The sequence below is a fragment of the Notothenia rossii genome (assembly GCF_949606895.1).
Source record: "Notothenia rossii genome assembly, chromosome: 8".
NCBI lineage: Eukaryota > Metazoa > Chordata > Actinopteri > Perciformes > Nototheniidae > Notothenia > Notothenia rossii.
The window spans coordinates 60,133,624-60,152,910 of NC_136906.1; the positions used below are offsets into that span (position 1 = coordinate 60,133,624).

The window sequence follows — 19,287 nt, forward strand, 5'->3', positions numbered from 1 at the left end:
GAGCTGATTTTAAACTATCCGAACGCAACCCTAGTGTTTAAGGGGGACCTGAATCACGTGACCATCATCAAGATGCAGAAACGTCATGCAGTGCCAGTGAAACCAAATCATTATCACAAACAGCATTATAAAGCTTCACACCTTTTACAATTTGCAATACATATTCAGATATAGCCAGAAACGTCCAACCAGCCATCCGAGTAGGGTGACCACCCGTCCCGCGTAGCGCGTGCACGCACAGCGTTTGAACCCCAATTCATGCGTCCCGCAAATTGAGACCATGTCACGCATAATCAATGCTTGCTCAAAAAAGAATTGCTCGCTCTAGCTTCTTGAGCTCTTGGCAGCCAAACTAGCATTACTTGAGACTAGTTCAGCACGCTACAGTTGCCACACCCACCCCCCAGTATAACTGCTGACTAGGTTGTCAAATTTTGCGTCGTCGTCATGACAGCAAACGGCCGCACGCGCGGCGACAGACGCTGTGCAAAAGACTTCCGGCGGAAATGAAGTGCATTTGTGTAGGGTTATGCCGCGCTACCCGTGGTTTTGTCGCGTGAACTTGTCTATAGAAAATGGCGTCTGAAGCACCAGTAAGTAAAAAGAGAAGGTGTGGGTACAGGAAAGAGTGGGAGAGGGAATATGTGTGGCTGAAGGCTGTTGAGGGGGATAGTGAGAGGGTTTTCTGTGACATTTGCAAAACGTCCTTCTCAATCGGACATGGAGGCGAATACGATGTCAAACGACACAGAAAAATGTCCAACAAAAAGAGACATCGAAATCTATGGATGCTTTCCTCCGACCCAAAAACGACTGTCTAGCTGACAAAGTCACTACTGCAGAGGTGACGAGTGTGTATCACACTGTCCAACACGCTACATCATATCGAGCAGGAGATTGTGGCATAAAGCTAGCCCCAACGATTTATCCGGACTCGGACATTGCCAAGAGGATGGCCTGTGGTCGGACGAAGGCAGAAGCTATTGTCACTGATGTGCTTGCCCCTGCCTCTGTCGAAGATTGTTTCAAAGTCCTCAAAAGACCACTACATGAGCAACGAGAGGCAACAACTAAAGGTACATTTAAAGTTATGTTCATGGATGTAATATTGTGTTAGCTATTTATCTGACGTTAGCTAACTGATGTCTAATCATATTGATATTCTTCTACTATGTTAAAAGTCAACGTTTCCTTCACTTCAATGAAATTAAATAGCATCAGTAGCCAACGCAAACATAAAGGCTAAAGGCTTTTCCGTGCCTTTGTGAAACCAGGCTCTGTGTACCTTATATGATTTCACAAAAAAAAGCAACTATGATTTTTGAAAAGATGTAGGCCTAAATAATTGTATAGATTATATTTATATAAAATCAATAATGATCAAAACAGTAAAGTAGTGTCTTGTATTTTTGTAATAATCTGTTTTTAGAGAATCTCTCTCAAGTTCACCCCATCTGTGTGTGTCTCCACAGCCCACACGCCATTCTTCTCAGTGGCTTCAGATGCCTCCAATCATGGGACCACCAAGCTCTTCCCACTGTCAGTGCGTTACTGGACGCCAGACTTGGGAGTACAGACGAAGGTCATTGATTTCTATGATGACAGTGATGAAACATCTTACGCGATCCACAACCAGATAGTCACCAAGCTGGAGGAAAACGGACTGGGACTAGACATGATATCTGCGTATAGTGCTGACAATGCTAGTGTGAATTATGGGAGATACAACTCTGTCTTCCAGAAACTGAAAGAGAACAACAGTTCTATTTTGAAGGCAAACTGTGTGGCCCACATCGTTCACAACAGTGCAAAACACGCAGGAGATCGGCTAAATATCGACATAGAAAATGTTGTCAACAAGACCTTTAGCCACTTCTCCTCATCTGCCAAACGCGTTGAGGAACTTAAGTCAGTTCACACCTTTGTGGAGATAGAGTACCAGTCCCTGCTTAGACATGTGCCCACAAGATGGCTGAGCCTGTGGCCTGCAGTGAAGAGGCTTCATGACTGCTGGGCTCCTATCAAGGCCTATTTTCTCTCATTGGGAGAGGAACAGTGCCCAAAGTCACTATGGCGGCTGTTCAGGGATGACCAGGATGGTGAGGGCAACCCCCTTGAATTACAGGTAATTATTTTGAATTGCATTCAACAGGGATAAGAGAAATTATGATAATGCAAAGAGTGATCATTGACTCATCTTACTTCTTTTAGGTTTACCTGTCCTTCCTCAGCAATGCGCTGAAGATTTTCCACGACACTGTGCTGGTGCTGGAGCGAGAAGATGGGACTGTCTGTGAGCTCTACGATATGATGTTCACCCTAAAAACCAAGCTACAGCAACGACAGAGTGATGGTTTCTTTCGGGGCCCAGACGGGTGTACTCTTCCAGGAGTTTCCAGACAGGCAGGCAGCTGTGCTCAGAGAGGATTATGTGCAACTTCTACCAGTCCTCTCTCACTTACCTGGAGCAGCGCTATGACTTCTCAGACTCCAACTACCAGAAGAAAGTGGCTAGCCTGGCACTACAGAAGAGCCCATTCAACTTCACCCATCTCTGTGAAGCTGTAGAAGTCCTGCAGCTAAGCAAGCAATTGGACATGGATGCACTATATGATGAGTATTGTGTTGTTCTGCCACACCAACAGGCCATTGTGCAGTCAGAAGCTTCAGTCGTTGAGAAGTGGGCCACCTTACTCAAGCACACACACACACCAAACATGACAGCATTAGCTTCTTTCCTCTTGAGTGTACCAATCACCAATGCTTCAGTGGAGAGGGTCTTTTCACTGATGACAGGATGCTGGACAGACACAAGGAACAGATGTTCGGTAAACGTCATCAAGTCAGAAATCCAGGTGAAGAGCAACTTCACATTCAGTTGCAAGGACTTCTACTCTTATGTAGTGAAAGAGAAGGCTCTCCTCAATGCTGTACGCTCCAACAAGAAATACAAGTTCAAGAAGAAACCTGAAGAAAACTAGTTAATATCCCATTTCTCTAAGATGTAGTTTGATTGATTTTGAACATTGGTGGACTGTTTACAGGGTTGCAAATTTACCATTTTTAGGTTACAGTTGCCTTTTAGGTGAAAATGTCATTGTTCTGCATAGGATTTTATGTTGGCAACTTTTTGCATTGTTGTCACCTTGTGATGTTGATGGGTTCGCACTCCTGTGTCTATACTGAAAAAACATTTGGAACCTTCTCATGAATGTTGCTTGAAGTGAATAAATTGCTTAAGTTAAATAGCATTTGCCAATTCATTGTTCAAAATGTTATGAATCTTTATTTAGAAAGAAATACACATTGGTGGCCTATTGATGGACATACATCAGATATTACACATGTCTAGTGGAATAGGGCACTATTAATGTACTATGTAAGATGGTATGTGCTAGAAATAGGTAAACCACTTCCGCGCCGGGCAGTGTCCCACATTGTCCCTCAGAAACATACCCCTTGTCCCCCCTTGGGCTTCTTAGCAGGTGGTCACCCTACATCCGAGGCCAAATAGAAAGGCGTGTAAAGAAATGAACAATACATAGGCTACGTTTGCAAAAAGTAGAATGGTATCCAAAAAATAATGATTCAATAAAATAAGGTTTATATTTTCACGATTATATATTTGTTCTAATCCAAGAGAGATCAAACGTTTATTAACTAAGGACAGTGTAACACAAGTGTATGGCCTACAAATCCCAAGGTGCATTGCGTCTATTACCATAGCAGCGGGAAGTTGGTTTGTGTGTCCGTCATGGAGAATCAGAGCCGAGTTTTTGCTGAGATTCTACCGGCTGCTGCTCGGGAATTCGCCGTTAAGGAAAAGGAGCATGGCTTCGAAATGCGAGCAGTTAATAGCCAAAACACAGGCAACCTTAACCAGGTTCGGGAGATTCAGGTCACGGGAACAGCGGAGGTGTGTTGCCCGGCGGACCGAGTGTCTGTGCGGGTCAATGTGGCCAACAGCAAAGAGTCCGTCAACGAGGTGACCAACAGCATAACACGGAGACTTGAGTACATTTTACAAAGTGTCAGGTAAGAACATACAACATACAATTTAAACAGCAAACCGTAAGCTAGCTAGTAGCTAACGTATGGCTGTAACTCTTGTAATAACAACTTCAGCGGACTACTAAACAAAGTTGTTGAGTAGGAGACGTAGCAAAATGTGGCTAAAAGTATCGATTTCCCTCCGGAATGTGTCGAAAAATAAGTATAAAGTGGCATAGAATTAAGTCGTGGAGTATTATCTATTTATTACTAGTTTTTTCACAGGTGCAAGCATAGTTGGTAAGGCAAGAAGCTTGCAGTTCATATAGTATTTCGAATTCGTGTATGCTGTTAAAATGTAGATGTGATTGTGCTTTTGCTCATTTCACCATAACCTATATTGCAGTGAATATAATCAGTTGTTATTAATTCCTTCTGCTTAGACAACATGGTGTCAGTGAAAGAGACACCTCGGTGAGGAGGTTTCTCCACCGGGAGGCAGAACAGTATCACATGGAAGCAGAGGTGGAGTATTCAGATAAACACTAATGATCCAAATGTTGTTGATGTAACTGTCACTTACACTACATGTGTTTTGTTCCCACAGGTCAAGGTCACTTTCTCCGATTTTGATAAGATGGAGCGAGTGTGTAGCGTCCTGCTGGAGAAGCTGGACAAGAGTGTTTGTGTGGGAACGCCACATTTCTTCCACAGTGCTGAAAGCCTGAGTCAAATGAGGTATACAACACACACATTTTATCAGCAGTTTAATATCTTTACAGACTACTTGTAAGTGGTGTGTTTGTCTGTTCTCTAGGCGGCGAGCGTGTGTGTCAGCAGTTGAAAACGCTCAGCAGAAGGCCTGCGAGGTCAGTCAGCTCCTGGGGCAAACTCTGGGACCCCCCCGTCAGGTCAGGGAGGAGGAGACAAGGGAGTGGAGGAGTGAGGATGAGGAAAATGGAGGCAGATGCCGGGATTCTGCACCCCTTCCTCACATTCCCAATATCAGAGCCTCCTCACGGGTGTCTGTCTCCTTCAGCCTCAGAGACAGGAGCAGGAAAAAACTCTAAACACAATCATTTCCCTGACTCATGAAAGCAAAGAGAGGATCGTCACAGTTTGAAGTATTTTTTATTGCTAAAGTGCAGTTTTTTTAAAGGTTGTTTTTCCTTCCTCAGCCAACACTGTCTTGTAAACATTTTATTTTTTTAACCATCCTTTTAAGCATTTGCTGTAATTTAAAATCAGTTGAAGCTTAAATGAAATGTTGGTAATCATCATTTGTTTTGACACATCAAATTAAAACACTTTGTATTTGTACATCTCAAAGAAATAAAAAGGTCAATTACATTTCAAAAGACACCCTCACATCAAGATCAGGCCAGGAGGGACTCTAAAATGATCCTCATTTTGCTCAAACGTTGCACTTACTTCAGCAATGATTGACTGACTCAAGTAGATATCTTGGAGAGAAAAAAGAACTTGAAAACTGATAGAGGTTTCCCAAACACCTTGGTACAAACAGGAAGTGTAGCTAGCATTAAACCGTGGCTAGGAAGCGATAGCCACCAATCCTCTGTTGTTTTTAGCATTGCTAACATTGTCACCTCTTTGATCCCACATGCAGTTGAGCAGTCATTTGTCCTCCTTCTTGTCCTCTGGAAACATCTCGCTGAGCCAGGGCTGCATGACGAACCGCTCCCCGTCAAAATGTGAGAAGTAGTTTTCCAAGGTGGGAATCTCCGGCTAGAAACATCCGAGAGTGAGTCAACACGTATGTAAAAGTGTGTGATCGTGGGTGTTAATGTGCTGTGCTTTTCCAGTACATACCATTGTCCCAGTGAAGCGCATCAGCTGTGTTTGAGGCAAGTATGCTACCAACAGAGAGGAGGATCCAGGCCCGCTGAACAGCACTTTATAATGAGGCGTATTCTCTGCTTTGGGGACCTGCATGCACATATATACAAATAGTGACAATTATACTTTCCAACAATTATATAAATAAGTCCAGAATTGATCAGGAAGGAAAGGATTTTCAAAGAGCTGCTAACCTCAGAGTTTGAATACACTTTGTCCACCCATTCTTGAGGGGCTCGCAGCTCTGAGTCCCAGCTCACCACCACCCCCACCATGTGGCCCTTACTCTCCATCACCACGTCTCCAACACGCAGGAACACATACGGAGGACGAGGGCTGCGCACTTTCTTGGAGGCTGCAGAGTTAAAGAACAAGAAGAAAATCCTGTGATGCAGTTTTAGCACATTTCACTTTTTTCACAGTACCTTTTCCCTGAACAGTGGAGCACAAACATCAATCAACTCATTTGCTTGCAACAGGCTCCAGATGATTTACCTTAAAAAAAGGTGCACTGATTAAAGCCTTCAAAATATAAAGTAGACACACACCTCCAAAGAATTCCAGGTCATTGTCTAAAAGCATGGTCTCTATGGGGCGCGAGTCTTTTAACTCTTCCTCTTCCAATCCGACTAAAGACCTTCAGGAAGCAAAACATATTGTTAGTATGCACATTAACAAGAGTATCCTGTTCGTTTGTTTCTCTATTGCAAAAAAAATGTAACTTTAGATAATGCAATTGAACATCACTTGTCATAGCATGTCTTAGTCTCAATCAAATTGTTTACAACAAAATTGGCTTTGTGAATGTATTTAGGTATTTTCTGGGTATTTATCTTTGTTGTATGTGTCAAGTTGTCAAAAGCTTTTAGTTCATATTGCATTCTCTTATGTGTATGCCATGTGTTATGTTTATATTAAAGCAATGCCTTAGTCTGTTTGAAAGGTGTTTTATAAATAAAGTCTATGATTACAATCACAGTCCCATTTGATTACAAAATATCCCACACTCACTTGGCTCTGGACATCTGCTGGTCTGCCCAGTCCATCCAAGCCGTGCCATTGAGGTAAGATGTTCTCAAATCTTTCCAAATTCTAAGCAACCTGAAACAACATTATTATTATAGACACAAACACTGAAAAGGTAATATTTGGATGCAGTAGTCTTACCATATTTATTACTAGTGACTATACTTTACAAATAAACAAGCTTTGTTTAATTTCCCAACACCATATACTTTTTCTGCCCAATACAAAGTTGATAACACCCTGGAACACTGACGCAGTCTTGGATGGATCCTACCGTGCGCTCGCGTGGTAGCGCTGCGTCACCGTGGTGCCGCTCCAGCGCGAGATGAGGTACTGCGCGGGCACAGCGGAGAGCAGCAGCACGAGCTGCAGCAGCGCGGGGCGCGTGAGCTGAGGCATGGCTGCGCAGCTGGGTGTCACCGCCTGGACACGGAAACGCGAGTCAGGTGGATGTGGCACGTAGGCTATTGGACCCCAAATCAGTCCAGAGTTGACGTGTAAGCCATGTCTTTAACAGAAAACACACCAAAAACGTTTCTATACTGTAACAGACATGTTCTGTGTGTTTGTAATTGGCGGGCAATTGGTTCAACTTCGAATAGGCTACAGTGAAACCTCCATAAACAAGATATGGCACTGCAGAAACCTTGAGGAAATGCATGTACTTGTCAAAAGTTGCTGATAAGAGCAGTTATCACGCCTACCTTGAATTAAAATCCAGTCTTTTCTCCAACTAGCCTATCTGCCACACATTGCGTCAAAGAGAGGCTGTTTGCGCCTTGAAACAGTGATAGGCTTTCAGTTCTCCTTTATTTACATAAGCTCTCGCCCATGCCGTTGTTACCATCTGCGTGTATTTACATTTATCGTCAATATCGCCAAACAAGTAGTTTGTCCAATCGCAGCAGCCCACGGAGGGACCGGCGGTCCTCTAGCGGCTCGCCACGTCAGGAGGAGCCGAATCAGAGAGGCGTGAGCTGCGGGCGGGAACTGGTTCGTCCCGTAGTTTCGCTTCAAAACCATCATGGGCCCTTCTCATGTCCCTAATTTCCCCTCCTCGACTCCTATCCTCGTGTCTTAGTCCCACCCACAGGAGATGCGAGCGGAGGAGAGAGGAGGGGAAGCAGAAGGCGGTTAGAGAAATGAGAAATCCTCTCCTCTGAGCGGTCATTTTAAAGAGAAGTCCATTAATGATGACAGGAGGCACAGCCCTCTGTCTGATGGACAGAACTGTGTTCATGATGACTTATTTACTTCATTCACAGTGCGGTAGTGAGACAATAACAGGCTACAGATGCAGACATACACACACATATATATATTTATATAAATATACAATTTCAGAATCAAACAAGTATGAAAGCACTCACAGCCAGGGCCGTATCCAGGATTTGCTAAATACAGAGGTCCAAACATGCTACGGGGTTCGGGATTTTTGGGATTTTCATGTTCTAGTTAGGTGCTTTTTAAGTCCTGTGGGGGGTCACAAATTGGATAATGTATTGATTTCAAACCATGTCAGTGGGCTGCAGCATCAATTATTTTTTAGTATAATGCATAACAATCAGTTGATTGTTACTATTATGATCTGGACATGCAGAAGAGGCTAAAATGATCACAAAAAATTGTCAACATTAATTTCCATCTTCTTTAGTCTCTCTGTCTTCTTCCTGTTCATTACTCTCTCTGTCCTCGACTTTCTCTTTGTTCAATCTCTCCCTCATTGTTCACCTTTTGCTCCTCCTCACTTGTCGGAAAATGTAAGGCGGGGCCTCTCATATGACGCACACCTGCACACTTGCTAGCCTGTTCCACTCTTCGTTTTCCGAATGCCAGGAAGGATTCTTGCCTAGCTTCTGAAGGAAGTGACTCGGAAGAGATGTGCTACCAAGCAAGCATCTTCGCGATTGAGAAACGATTTAGAGGATTCTGGCTTCCAAGCCAATATTTCAAGGATGTTAGGTCATCGAGTGCCGCCGAAGGACTGTTCCAATCTCCAGCATACTTGGAATTCTACCGAGGCCGGTTTGGGGGAAATTTCGAGGCTGCACATGGGTAGACTTCACGTCCTTAAAATCCCCACAATACTTTGCGCACGGACCAATTTCAAAAACCGTTGCGGAGAATGGCTGAACCGACGCAGCACGCATTTAAAAGCACGCATGTAAGTATGTAGTGGCGTAGAACATGTGTTGGTAAATATGTTGCTTTGTTACATTTGTTTGTTATCACCAAAAATGTGTTCCGTAAAAGTAAAGCAAGTTAATAATTAGATAGACATCGTGAGGTATTTATTTTCGGTACAGTTTATGTTGAAACCGTTAGAGAGTGTTACACTCGTTAGCCTGTTCCATTCTTCTTTGTTTTCCGAAGCCGTGGCCTGGAAGCATACTTGCTCCGTTTCTGAAGGAAGTGACTTGGAAGTACGCGACTACCAAGCCAGCATCCTCGGGATTGAGAAACACCTCGGTTAGAGCTCCTCCAGAGAGCCTCCTCGACGCTCAATCCTCTGTCCTGCATTTAGCAAAATTAGATGTCCTTCAACATGGTGCGACGACAACCATTTCCCAGTCACTACCGGAGGACAGAGGATTCGAAATTAGAGGAATAAGAAGGGCCACATGAGGTGGGAGAGTTGTGTATGCGACATAATTAACTGATCTTTAAGCCTTGTATAGTTTTACTTTAGAGAGAAGAACAAAGCAGAAATAAAAAACCCACATACGCTTTTATTTAGAAAAATACCCAATAAACGTGAAGCCTTAATGTGGAGAATAATTTGAGTTTTGGTAGAATAAAAAAATCTGTCAGGGAAATAAATAACACAATCAACAACAGGGAGGAAAAATGTATATGGAAACACAACTGTTTATTTACTTAAAATATTGGTATGAACTAACAGGACAGCAGTAATTCCCTACACATACATTCTAGCTTTAAAATGCTTATTTTTTTTGCATTAAATTCTTTTATATATAAAAGTATCCAAACTAACAAAGACATCCTCTTTGACCCGTTCACGTGAAACTGACGCCCCCTTTCCCCCCTTCCCGTCCCACATCCCCATAAAAACGTAATAAAACATCCCAAAAAGCTTCCTCATCATGGCTCACATGCAGCCACTTCACACACCCTCTGTGACCTTTGACCTCTGACCAAACTATTATCCAATCAGAGGCCACAAACAGAACAACTTTGTCCCTCATTATATCACAGCCCCACGGTTAATGTGTGTATGAGCCTCAAAATTCAGTACAGGTAGAGTAAAAGGGCTGATAAAACTGCTGAATCATTGATTTGAAATGTCTCCTAAAAGTATTATTTAGGTTATATCCAAGTGGGAATACACCAACTGATGCTTACAAACAAGTGACTTGCTTTTAAGGCATTTATGACATTATTAGAGGATGTACATTATTACTAACAAAGGTATGGTAACCAGCAGTAATGAATCAACGCTTTAACTTTGACAAATTCCATAAATACAGGTAATGTGCATGATCTGATGATAATGGGGTGATAGCAAAATAACTTCAATGGGAAACAAAACATCTCCATGCATCATCTTATTAAAAACTTCAACCACAACATGACCATTTATTAATGAAATATTAACCCTGTGTTAGCTAGAAATGATCAACAATTTTTTTTTTCATGCATGACTCCACGGTGAAAGAAAATAATCAAAGAATGGAGAAAAGTCCTGATGAGTTAAAGGGGCCCTATTATGCTCACTCACAGGTTCATGTTTGTATGTTGTGTCTCTACTGTGACATGTTTCCATGCTTTAATGTTCAAAAAGCTCTTTCTATCTGTGCGGCACCTCTTATCACCTGAAACCAGAGCACAGTCTGCTCTGATTGGTTAGCGGTTGTGATTGGTGAACCATTTATAGATGTCCGCCCCTTAGACAATCACGTACAATGTATATTACATATAACAGTTTAGGAGTTATGTGTGTTTGGGTAGTAGTGAGCATAAGACTGGATAGATGAGACTTGTTTTATACTGCACAAGTTGCGAAAATAGTTTGTAGCCTGATGTTTTAATGTAATTTCATTTTGTTAAAGCCGGCTTCAATTTACTTCATAGAAATCGAGACATTTCTCCATATTAGATTGTTTTGTTGGAGGCATGCAAGGAAAACCATTTTTCAACAAGAATTCAAGGTAACACAGGGTGAGAGTCTGATATATAAAAAGTCATTTTGGGGGTGTGAAGTACTCCTTTAACTGCTATGTACAGGCAAGATGAGCTAATCAATTGTTCTGGTTTCAAAATGTGAACATCTAAGCAAAATACGGCAAACAACTTCAATTCATGAGTTTTTTTAAGTTGGCTTGTGTATGTTTGAGCTCATCCCTAACGTTTGAGAAGCCTGGGTCTAAAATCTTGTTTCCACAATCTGCTAATAATAATCTGTGCATATATGTAAATATGATTATATTGATATTGAGATCCAAAGCCTTTGTGTGCCCACAAAGAGTTTATTTTCCCACAAACTATATATTTTCCTGGGTATAGATCATTAGCTTTCGATCTTAAATGCACACCCCCAACAATAGTATTTATACTCATGCCAATAATCGTTTGTTAAGAAAGATGTTTTAGGCTTCTCCATCTGGAATAAAACTCTTCATATACACAATATAAACAAATCTTTTGTGAAGTAAATATAAGCCAGACTGAATGAAAAATGGTTAATTGTATAATTGACAGTAACCATTCTAACTCAACAGATTTAGCCACTGAATGGTGGTCCTGACCGACAGAAAACACACTATATGTAAAAGACAGAAAATAAAACACATTCAAAAGCCATGTACTAAAACCTCAGTGCCCAAAAACACAGAATTTGGCATCCATAACAAAAAAACAACGATAAACAGATGAGATATACGTTCAATATTATGTGAAAAAAAGAGTAATGAAATGAACTAGGGGTATATAGATGGTACGGTCCAGTTCTCCCCAAACCAACAACACCAGTGGCTGATTTGAGCTTTCTGTACTGCGTATGGCGCCATCTTCACAAATTCAGTCCATCGAGCGACACAATATGTTTGTCTCCAGTCTTTTCTCTTTCATTATACACGCCTGTCAGGTGAAGGAAGTTGAGCAGAATCAGCAAGTCAAAAGAAAAGACAGAAAAAAGGCCCGAAAGCAGAAACCGAGTATTAAATATGCCAGAGTAGCGAAGGCACACAATCAGAAAGATGAAAATACGACTTTCTCTCTGCTTTCCGATCCAGTTTGACCTGGCTCAATCCTGTTTGCTCCAGGCCTGACAAAGTGCTAGAACATGCGAGACAGAATTGTGTGTGGATGTGTGTGCGCATGTGTGTGGTCACCATTAAAACATAACAACATTTAAAAAGTTCCATATGTAAATATTTTTAAAATACACAGGGTAACTCCCTCCCGCCGACTGCATTAGGCGCGTTCACACCAAGTACTTTTCCCACAAAGGTTCCTGAGAACTACGATTAAGGTGCATTCACACCTAATAATCCGCTCTCTGGTGCGCACCAGACCACAGTTTGTTACATTGTTTCATTTTTCAGAAGGTTCAGTTTGCGTTCACACGGGCAAAACTCAAACGGACTATAAACTTTAAACACAAGTCATGTGCTCGGAAATGCTGTTCAACCATTGGTCAGACATTAAGGGGGTAAAAAGGCAAATCCCGGCAATTTCTAGTGGAGCCTCCGCCATGGAGCATCGGCACTTTCGGCAGGTTATTCTCATGCTGCTGTTAATCTGGAGATCAACAGACACTAGCGGCCCGCGCTTATGGTTATATAATCAGACAACGTCTGTTAAAAAACATTATTACATGGCTTTGTTGAATACTCAATTCAGAACACGTGACACGTTGTTAATCCAGAACCGACTGGAAAAGACAGACCGCTGTCAAGGATTTATTGACCGTTGTTAAGGACGCTCAAATCTGCACAAAGAAGTCCGTTCAATTTAACTGTATACAGTTTGGCTGAAAAGCAATGCCGATCTAGATCCCTCCGCTTCGCGTCGGGCTCCTGATCAGCCTGTCGGTGTTATTTTCCCCATAATGGACGCGCCGCTGCACATTATCCATGAGGACGTTCTGCAGTAAGGAGGGGCGTTTCACTGACGACAGGTGTTCTTACTTTTATGTATCTGACGGAGAATTTTTACTTTACACGACACTGTTCAACACTTAATTCTGCTTCACTCTTTCACTAAACAACCGCGGATGTCTTGAAAGACTCTTTCGCTAAAGATTTTTGAAGATATCAACATTCTTGTGACACGTAAATACTGCGCTTCCTATGTTTTGGTGCGGACTGCGTTCACATCAGCAATGAACCGCTCCAGAGTTCGCAAGCAAGCGCTCCGAGACAACCTATTTTAGCGGACCAGGGTTTGATTCAACCGGACTATACAAGGCAGGTGTGAACGCACCCAGTTGCGTTCACACCAAAAAGTCCCAGGAACTAAATTAGTTCTAGAGAACCTTTTTTACCCCCTTTTCAGTCCCTGCTAGAGCAGGGACTTTCGTGGGAGAAAAAGGTTCCTGTGTCTGATTGGCTGGGCGGAATGCAAACCACGCTCCGTCATACTCCCAAAAACGTTTGTGAAGCCGCCATTTTATTATCCTCGCATTGCATTATTAACATTAGCATTAGCCCAGCGCAGAAACGCAGAGAGACTAACTTATGACAACCCAAACTAAAACATGGGAGCGGTGGAGAGGAGGAGGTCTCGGCGTTCTGGCCGTTTACTCGGAAGGCTTCAGTAGAAGCTGCTGGGAGTCCCAGCAGCTTCTACTGAAGCCAGTCCCAAACTCCGGGGACTTCCGGCCGGGGATTTTGGGCGGCAGTATACGCCGTGAAGTTGTTTGCGGCCTGCCAGTAAACCCAAAGCAGAAGAAGAAGAATTGACGTCAGCGGCTTCATTTGCCTAATCCACCTCCAGGGACTAATTTCCGGTGTGAAAGCGATCTGTACTTAGTTCATGAGAACTAAAGAGTTCTCAGGAACCTTTGTGGGAAAAGTACTTGGTGTGAACGCGCCTATTGATAACCGCTCTGTGGTAAGTGCATCTCAAAGCTAAGTCCCCCCAAAGCCCATTCCTGGCCGTACCTTCGTTATAAACTTGTTGGTTATAGGATAATATATTGACATGGATAATGGTTTTACAACAACAGTAAAGTTTTTTTTTTAACTGCTATAAATACATTTCTTTGAGAGGTTTCACAACGATCAAACTGTATGCCACTGTTTGCACGCTGAAAGTGAATGACGCGCTCAGTTGTGTCATAAAAGCACACACACTCCGATTTCACAAACACGCATAGTCACAACTTGTTCGTACACATACATGCACATGTACTTTGCAGGGCAGAGGCCAAGTACGCATATATACACATGCACACGCACGCACACATACACACAAAAGACATAAAGGCACAAGGTATTGCTAATGTTGAGGACTCTTTAAAACGTGATCTAACGAGACATATAAATGACCCCTTACATCCCTTTTCTCCTCCTCGCAGTAAAAACTGCTTTTAGGAGAGAAAAAAAGAGATGGTTTTTCTTTCTAAATAACATGCAAAAACTGAACACCCCAACACACACATGACCAGTAAACAAAACCTACAGATCTACAGTACCAACAGAGGTACACCATTTGGTATTTTAGCGCAGACGGACACGCTCACCGGTGTGTAAGACTTCCGAAACAGAGAGCCGATCATCACGTACAAATCTTAGAAAAAGCAGAAAGGGGCAGGGTCGTATAAAAGAAAAAGCGAGAACAAAGAAGAAGGGGGGGGGGAGGGGAAGACATTGTCGGGCCAGCTGTCTGTAATCCGTCACCAACAATTTCATCTTGGTTGGCATATGACCTACCCACCAGAGAAACTCAGGAAATAGTAAGATACATCCAGCTCTCTTCGTGATTATTTTTCAAGTACTAAAACCGTTCCACTACTGTTTAGCCCGGTCTGACACCAACAGTGTTTAAGGGCAGACGGAGGTGAAGAGTGGTTCACTGGACAGGAACGAGACCACCAGCAGGGGAGTCAGTGGGCTCCTGTGGGATCCAACATGGACCAATAATGCAGGACGAGTTGGATCAGGATGAACATGCGTTTCAGTGGAGCGATGTGCTCACTGGGCCCAGAGCTAGGAGTGGACAGATAAGTGCGCTGTTGTTTGTCTTCATCGCCACGGTTATGAATAGCAGCAGCTGGACGAGCAGCTCCCCAGACGCACACACACGGATGCATTTCTCAATCATGACTCCGTCTACTCAGCCTCCTCTGATGCGAGAAATCTACTGCAGATTCCTCCTCCTGACTTCCTGTGTATCTGCTCTGTTACCAGCCAATGAGATTGGCTTTGGCCTTCTCCGTCAGCTTTCGGACACGCCCCTTTGAGGATGTGCCAAATGTGATTGACGAGTCCTCAAACAGCAGCTGCCTCTGCTCCTCCTCTGAGTCCTCCTCCACGTACCAGGCGGACCGTCGCCCCTGGTTACGTGTGCGCATGGACCCCCCCGCCTCGTCCGCTTCCCCTTCTCCTTCTCCTTCCTCTTCCTCTTCCTCTCCCTGTGAAGACTCTCTCCGATTGGGTCGCTGAGTGGCCGCCTGCGAAGGAGGCGTGACCTCCTCGATGGCTCTCCTGCTGCTCCTCCTCAGCATAGAGGGCTCAGGGGACCCAGTCCTCTCCTCAGGGGGCGGGGCTTCATCAGTTCTTACCGCTCTGGGCCGACCGCGCCGCCTAGGCGTTGACGGCATGCCAGAGTCCGACAGCACGGATGTTTCCTGCGCTGAAGACGCCCCGCCTTCGTCCCCCGTTGATTGGTCAGGATCATCATCAGGGGTGGAGCTTCTGCGGTTCTTTCTCCTCCCCCCCTCCTCCGGGTCCTGATTGCTCTTCCTGCATTTCTTCTTGCCGGGAGGGCGGCCCCGGGGTCTGGAGGGGCTCTCTGGAGTCGTGACTTCTGGAGGACTCACTGGTGGCTCCACTCTGGATCTACGCCCCCGCCTCCCCATTCCCAGGGTCACATGACTACTGTGGCCATTCAGGTGGACTGTGCTCTGGGTTGGAGGGCCAGTAGGAGAGCCTTTATTTACAGGGCAAAATAAAATAAAAGAAGGCCTGTGAGATTACATGTGTATCTTATGACTTTCATATTTAACCTAAGCACTACATGGTCACTTCTCTTACCAGCTGTAAGTCGTACAGGAGTCCTGAGTTTCCTCCGGGTGCTTCCTCCTCTGCTATCCTCCGCTGCTGGAGAGGGCTTCTCAGGAGCCGGTGGCATTGCTGACAATGAGGTGTGAGCCCTCAAGGAACGAGTAGACTCTATATGCAAAAAAAAGAAGTATATTGTCTAACATCTTACATCTGTTTAATTCTTGATAATAAACATTGTTTTTTTTGTCAAGAGTTGGAGGGGAAATGGATAGCCAACTCATGCCTGTACGGTAAATATGAAGCCAGCAGCTGGATAGCTTAGCATAAAGACTAAAAACAGGGGGAAAAAACTTGCCTGGCTTTTTTAGAATGTAACAAATACTGCGTACCAGCACACTTTAAGCTTACTTTTTAACATAAAATAACATCCGCCATCATGGACTCAACTTCCACTGCTATGCTGATGATACCCGAATATATCTCAGCACTACTCCATCCTCCCAGCTCCCCCCTCAGTCTTTTGTCAACTGCCTGCACGACATAAAAACCCGGATTTCATCCAATTTCCTCAAAATCAACAGCAGGAAACCATGGTTGTGGCACCCAAGGCGCTGCTCCAGAAGTCTGCTGACTTTGTCCTTGAGGTTGACGGCTGCTCCATCTCCCCATCTCCTGAAGTCCGCAACCTGGGTGTCATCTTTGACTCCACCCTTTCCTTCCACTCCCACATCAAGCAGCGCTGAAGCACCCCCCCAGGAAAGCCATAGCACCCCCTAAGCACCCCCAAGAAATGTATGTTTTTTATGTGTGAAATTCATAATTTGAAAAAGGATTGATTCGAAAATAATATGCTACAGTACAGTACAAGCAGCCTACCTCTGGGTCTCTGTGTTTCCTTCAAGCTCTGCTCTGCGTGTGTGTGGCACGAGCCATTTTGTGCGCGCACCGGAGATCGCTGTGGTTAGCATCTGGTACTAGCTATGCTAACGGTTATAAGGAGCTTTGTCAACAACAAGGTGGAGGGAAAACTCTCTCCTGTCAGACTGTGAGTCTCAGATAACCTCAGCTCAGGTGAAGTAAAGGACTCTCTCAGTGTTTAGTTAACTTTAGTCTAAGTTATCTCAGTGGGTCTCAAACGGTTTGGTCACGATTAATGTAAATAAGTATTTTTGAGGCACACGTTTATATGATCATTATAGGTATAAAAAGAACAATATGAAGAAAAGAAAAAGAACATAAATGAAAAACAGGTATGAAATACTATATGACAGTAAAACAAGAATACAGTTTAAAAGGGGAGTGATTAGTAAAATATCCATAAAGAAATAGAAAATCTGTTTACAGTTCTGCAAAGGCCCAGATACACCGGCCCGAAATCGGCAGTAAATGGCAGTAAAATTCAACATGTTGAATCGGCGTCGGGAACACCACCAGAAGTCGGACAAAGGGATAACACTGATTGGCAGTTCAGCTAGCGAATCAGTGCATGAGAAGCGTTAACGGAAGTGAGGGAGGTAAACAAATGATTTAAAATGGAAGATGGAACACACACGGACGGCTATTTCACCTCATCGGTTTATAAAGCTCCTGTTCGTTCATGTTTTCAATGGACGAGAGTGAAAATGGAAAGAAAAACGCTATTTGTTGTCTGTTTATATCACGGAGTCTGTTCTTATTCTCTGTCTTCCGGTTGTTCCGGTTGTTGCCTCTTTTGAATGATGAATACACACTACCGCCGCCTGCTGGTAAGGAGAGTTATTGCCATTCACGCATGCGCAGTTCATACGTGCTCGGCTCGGATTTGCGGTGTGTTCCAGTGGGCGAAGTCGGCAAATACGCAGGAGAGTCCGGCGACGCAACAGTCGGTGTCGGCGACTTCTCAGGTGACTGGCCGGTGTATCTGAGCCTTAAGTGCACCAGATTGATGCATTTAATTTCAATATTTAAAACAAAATATATTCCCGGCGGAGGATGCCCCCAGACCCACCTAGAGGACGTTAGGTCCACCCCCCACTTATAAAAAAATAGCACTTTGCCCCTGCTTATACCTATATGTCGTGAGCTGACTATCGAGCCTTCATTGTAACAGTCGCGGGTGTACTGTGTATGTGCGGGTGGGGAGTGTTGCGGTAGAAAATTAAACTGTAGCGCCCGGGACATTGATGGGAACCCCTAAATGTTTTGAGCACCCTATGAAACGTCAAACTACCCCACAGCACCCCCAAAAGAAAAATATCTGGCGCCGCCACTGGCATCAAGTCTGTCACCAAATCTGCTTTTTTCCATCTAAAGAATATTGCCAGACTCCGACCGTCACTCTCGGAGTCGGTTGCAGAACCCTAGTCCATAGCCACGTTCACACCGCAGTACTTTTCCCAGTTTAGTTCCGATATAGTTCCGAAATGTCGCGTTCACACCAAAAAGAGCCGGAACTAAAATTAGTTAATCAGAACCTTTTTTACCCCCTTTTCCGTCCCTGCTAGAGAGCAGGGACTTTCGTGGGAGAAAAAGGTTCCTATTTCTGATTGGCTGGGCGGAATGCAAACCACGCCCCGTAAAACTCTGTTAAAGTTTTGTGAAGCCGCTATTTTATTATCCTCGCATTAGCATTATTAGCATTAGCATTAGCCCAGCACACATACGCAGAGAGACTAACTTATGGCAACACAACAAAAAACATGGGAGCGGTGGAGTGATGAGAAGGTATCGGCGATCTGTCGATTTACTCGGAAAGCTTCAGTAGAAGCTGCTGGGAGTCCCAGCAGCTTCTACTGAAGCCAGTCCCCAACTCCGGGGACTTCCGGCCGGGGACTTCGGGTGGCAGTATACGCCGTGAAGTTGTTTGTGGCCTGCCAGTAAACCCAAAGCAGAAGAAGAAGAAGTGACGTCAACGGCTTCATTTGCCTAATCCTCCCCCAGGAACTTATTCCGGTGTGAACGCGATCTGTATGAACTAAGTTCTCATGAACCTTTGTGGGAAAAGTACTGAGGTGTGAATGCGCCTCATGCTTTCGTCACCTCCCGCTTGGACTACTGCAATGCTGTCCTGTTTGGGGTCCCCAACAAAACCTTGACAGGCTCCAGTATGTTCAAAACTGTGCTGCCAGGGTACTCACACATACAAAGCCGTGGCAGCACATCACTCCCACCCTAATCCACCTCCACTGCCTGCCGGTCAAGTCCCGCATAACCTACAAAGTTCTCCTCCTTACCTACAAGTCCCTCC

At 44.1% G+C, this 19,287-nt stretch overlaps 4 protein-coding genes across 5 annotated transcripts in view; 2 read left to right on the plus strand and 2 right to left on the minus strand.

Annotated features, from left to right (window-relative positions):
- Positions 1 to 784: 784 nt before the first annotated feature.
- On the plus strand, positions 785 to 2,981 carry LOC307014304 (uncharacterized protein; the record flags this gene model as incomplete). The annotated part of the gene is made up of 4 exons (XM_079642177.1): positions 785 to 1,076; positions 1,473 to 2,125; positions 2,212 to 2,403; positions 2,472 to 2,981. 4 exons carry the CDS (start codon positions 785 to 787, stop codon positions 2,979 to 2,981), a joined length of 1,647 nt encoding a protein of 548 aa, XP_079498303.1.
- Positions 2,982 to 3,721: 740 nt separating this feature from the next.
- irak1bp1 (interleukin-1 receptor-associated kinase 1 binding protein 1) lies at positions 3,722 to 5,068 on the plus strand. The gene is made up of 4 exons (XM_079642418.1): positions 3,722 to 4,035; positions 4,434 to 4,515; positions 4,598 to 4,728; positions 4,808 to 5,068. The coding sequence occupies exons 1-4, from the start codon at positions 3,755 to 3,757 to the stop codon at positions 5,058 to 5,060; spliced, it is 747 nt and encodes a 248-aa protein (XP_079498544.1). The 5' UTR covers positions 3,722 to 3,754; the 3' UTR covers positions 5,061 to 5,068.
- A 34-nt stretch (positions 5,069 to 5,102) lies between these two features.
- On the minus strand, positions 5,103 to 7,872 carry LOC307014486 (uncharacterized protein). Its single transcript, XM_079642419.1, has 7 exons — positions 7,578 to 7,872; positions 7,148 to 7,381; positions 6,859 to 6,948; positions 6,396 to 6,484; positions 6,042 to 6,202; positions 5,821 to 5,937; positions 5,103 to 5,736 (listed from the first exon to the last, which is right to left on the minus strand). The coding sequence occupies exons 2-7, from the start codon at positions 7,270 to 7,272 to the stop codon at positions 5,626 to 5,628; spliced, it is 693 nt and encodes a 230-aa protein (XP_079498545.1). The 5' UTR covers positions 7,273 to 7,381; positions 7,578 to 7,872; the 3' UTR covers positions 5,103 to 5,625.
- Positions 7,873 to 9,723: 1,851 nt separating this feature from the next.
- The window catches only part of phip (PHIP subunit of CUL4-Ring ligase complex), a 51,152-nt gene continuing 41,588 nt past the window's right edge, over positions 9,724 to 19,287 (minus strand). For both annotated transcript variants that reach the window (XM_079643723.1, XM_079643722.1), the window contains exons 39-40: positions 16,092 to 16,229; positions 9,724 to 15,987 (exon numbers count right to left, since the gene is read on the minus strand). In XM_079643723.1, the coding sequence (XP_079499849.1) occupies positions 15,239 to 15,987; positions 16,092 to 16,229 (887 nt within the window). In that variant the 3' untranslated portion in view covers positions 9,724 to 15,238. The remainder of the gene's footprint in view (positions 15,988 to 16,091; positions 16,230 to 19,287) is intronic.

Excerpts from the sequence above, each read along its gene's own strand:
- irak1bp1 (XM_079642418.1), top strand. The coding sequence starts at position 3,755 with ATGGAGAATCAGAGCCGAGTTTTTGCTGAGATTCTACCGGCTGCTGCT. Across the intron at positions 4,516-4,597 it reads AGTATCACATGGAAGCAGAG|GTCAAGGTCACTTTCTCCGA; the intron begins GTGGAGTATTCA and ends TTGTTCCCACAG. Across the intron at positions 4,729-4,807 it reads GAAAGCCTGAGTCAAATGAG|GCGGCGAGCGTGTGTGTCAG; the intron begins GTATACAACACA and ends TCTGTTCTCTAG.
- LOC307014486 (XM_079642419.1), bottom strand. The coding sequence starts at position 7,272 with ATGCCTCAGCTCACGCGCCCCGCGCTGCTGCAGCTCGTGCTGCTGCTC. Across the intron at positions 5,938-6,041 it reads AAGTGTATTCAAACTCTGAG|GTCCCCAAAGCAGAGAATAC; the intron begins GTTAGCAGCTCT and ends ATGTGCATGCAG. Across the intron at positions 5,737-5,820 it reads TGCGCTTCACTGGGACAATG|CCGGAGATTCCCACCTTGGA; the intron begins GTATGTACTGGA and ends GGATGTTTCTAG.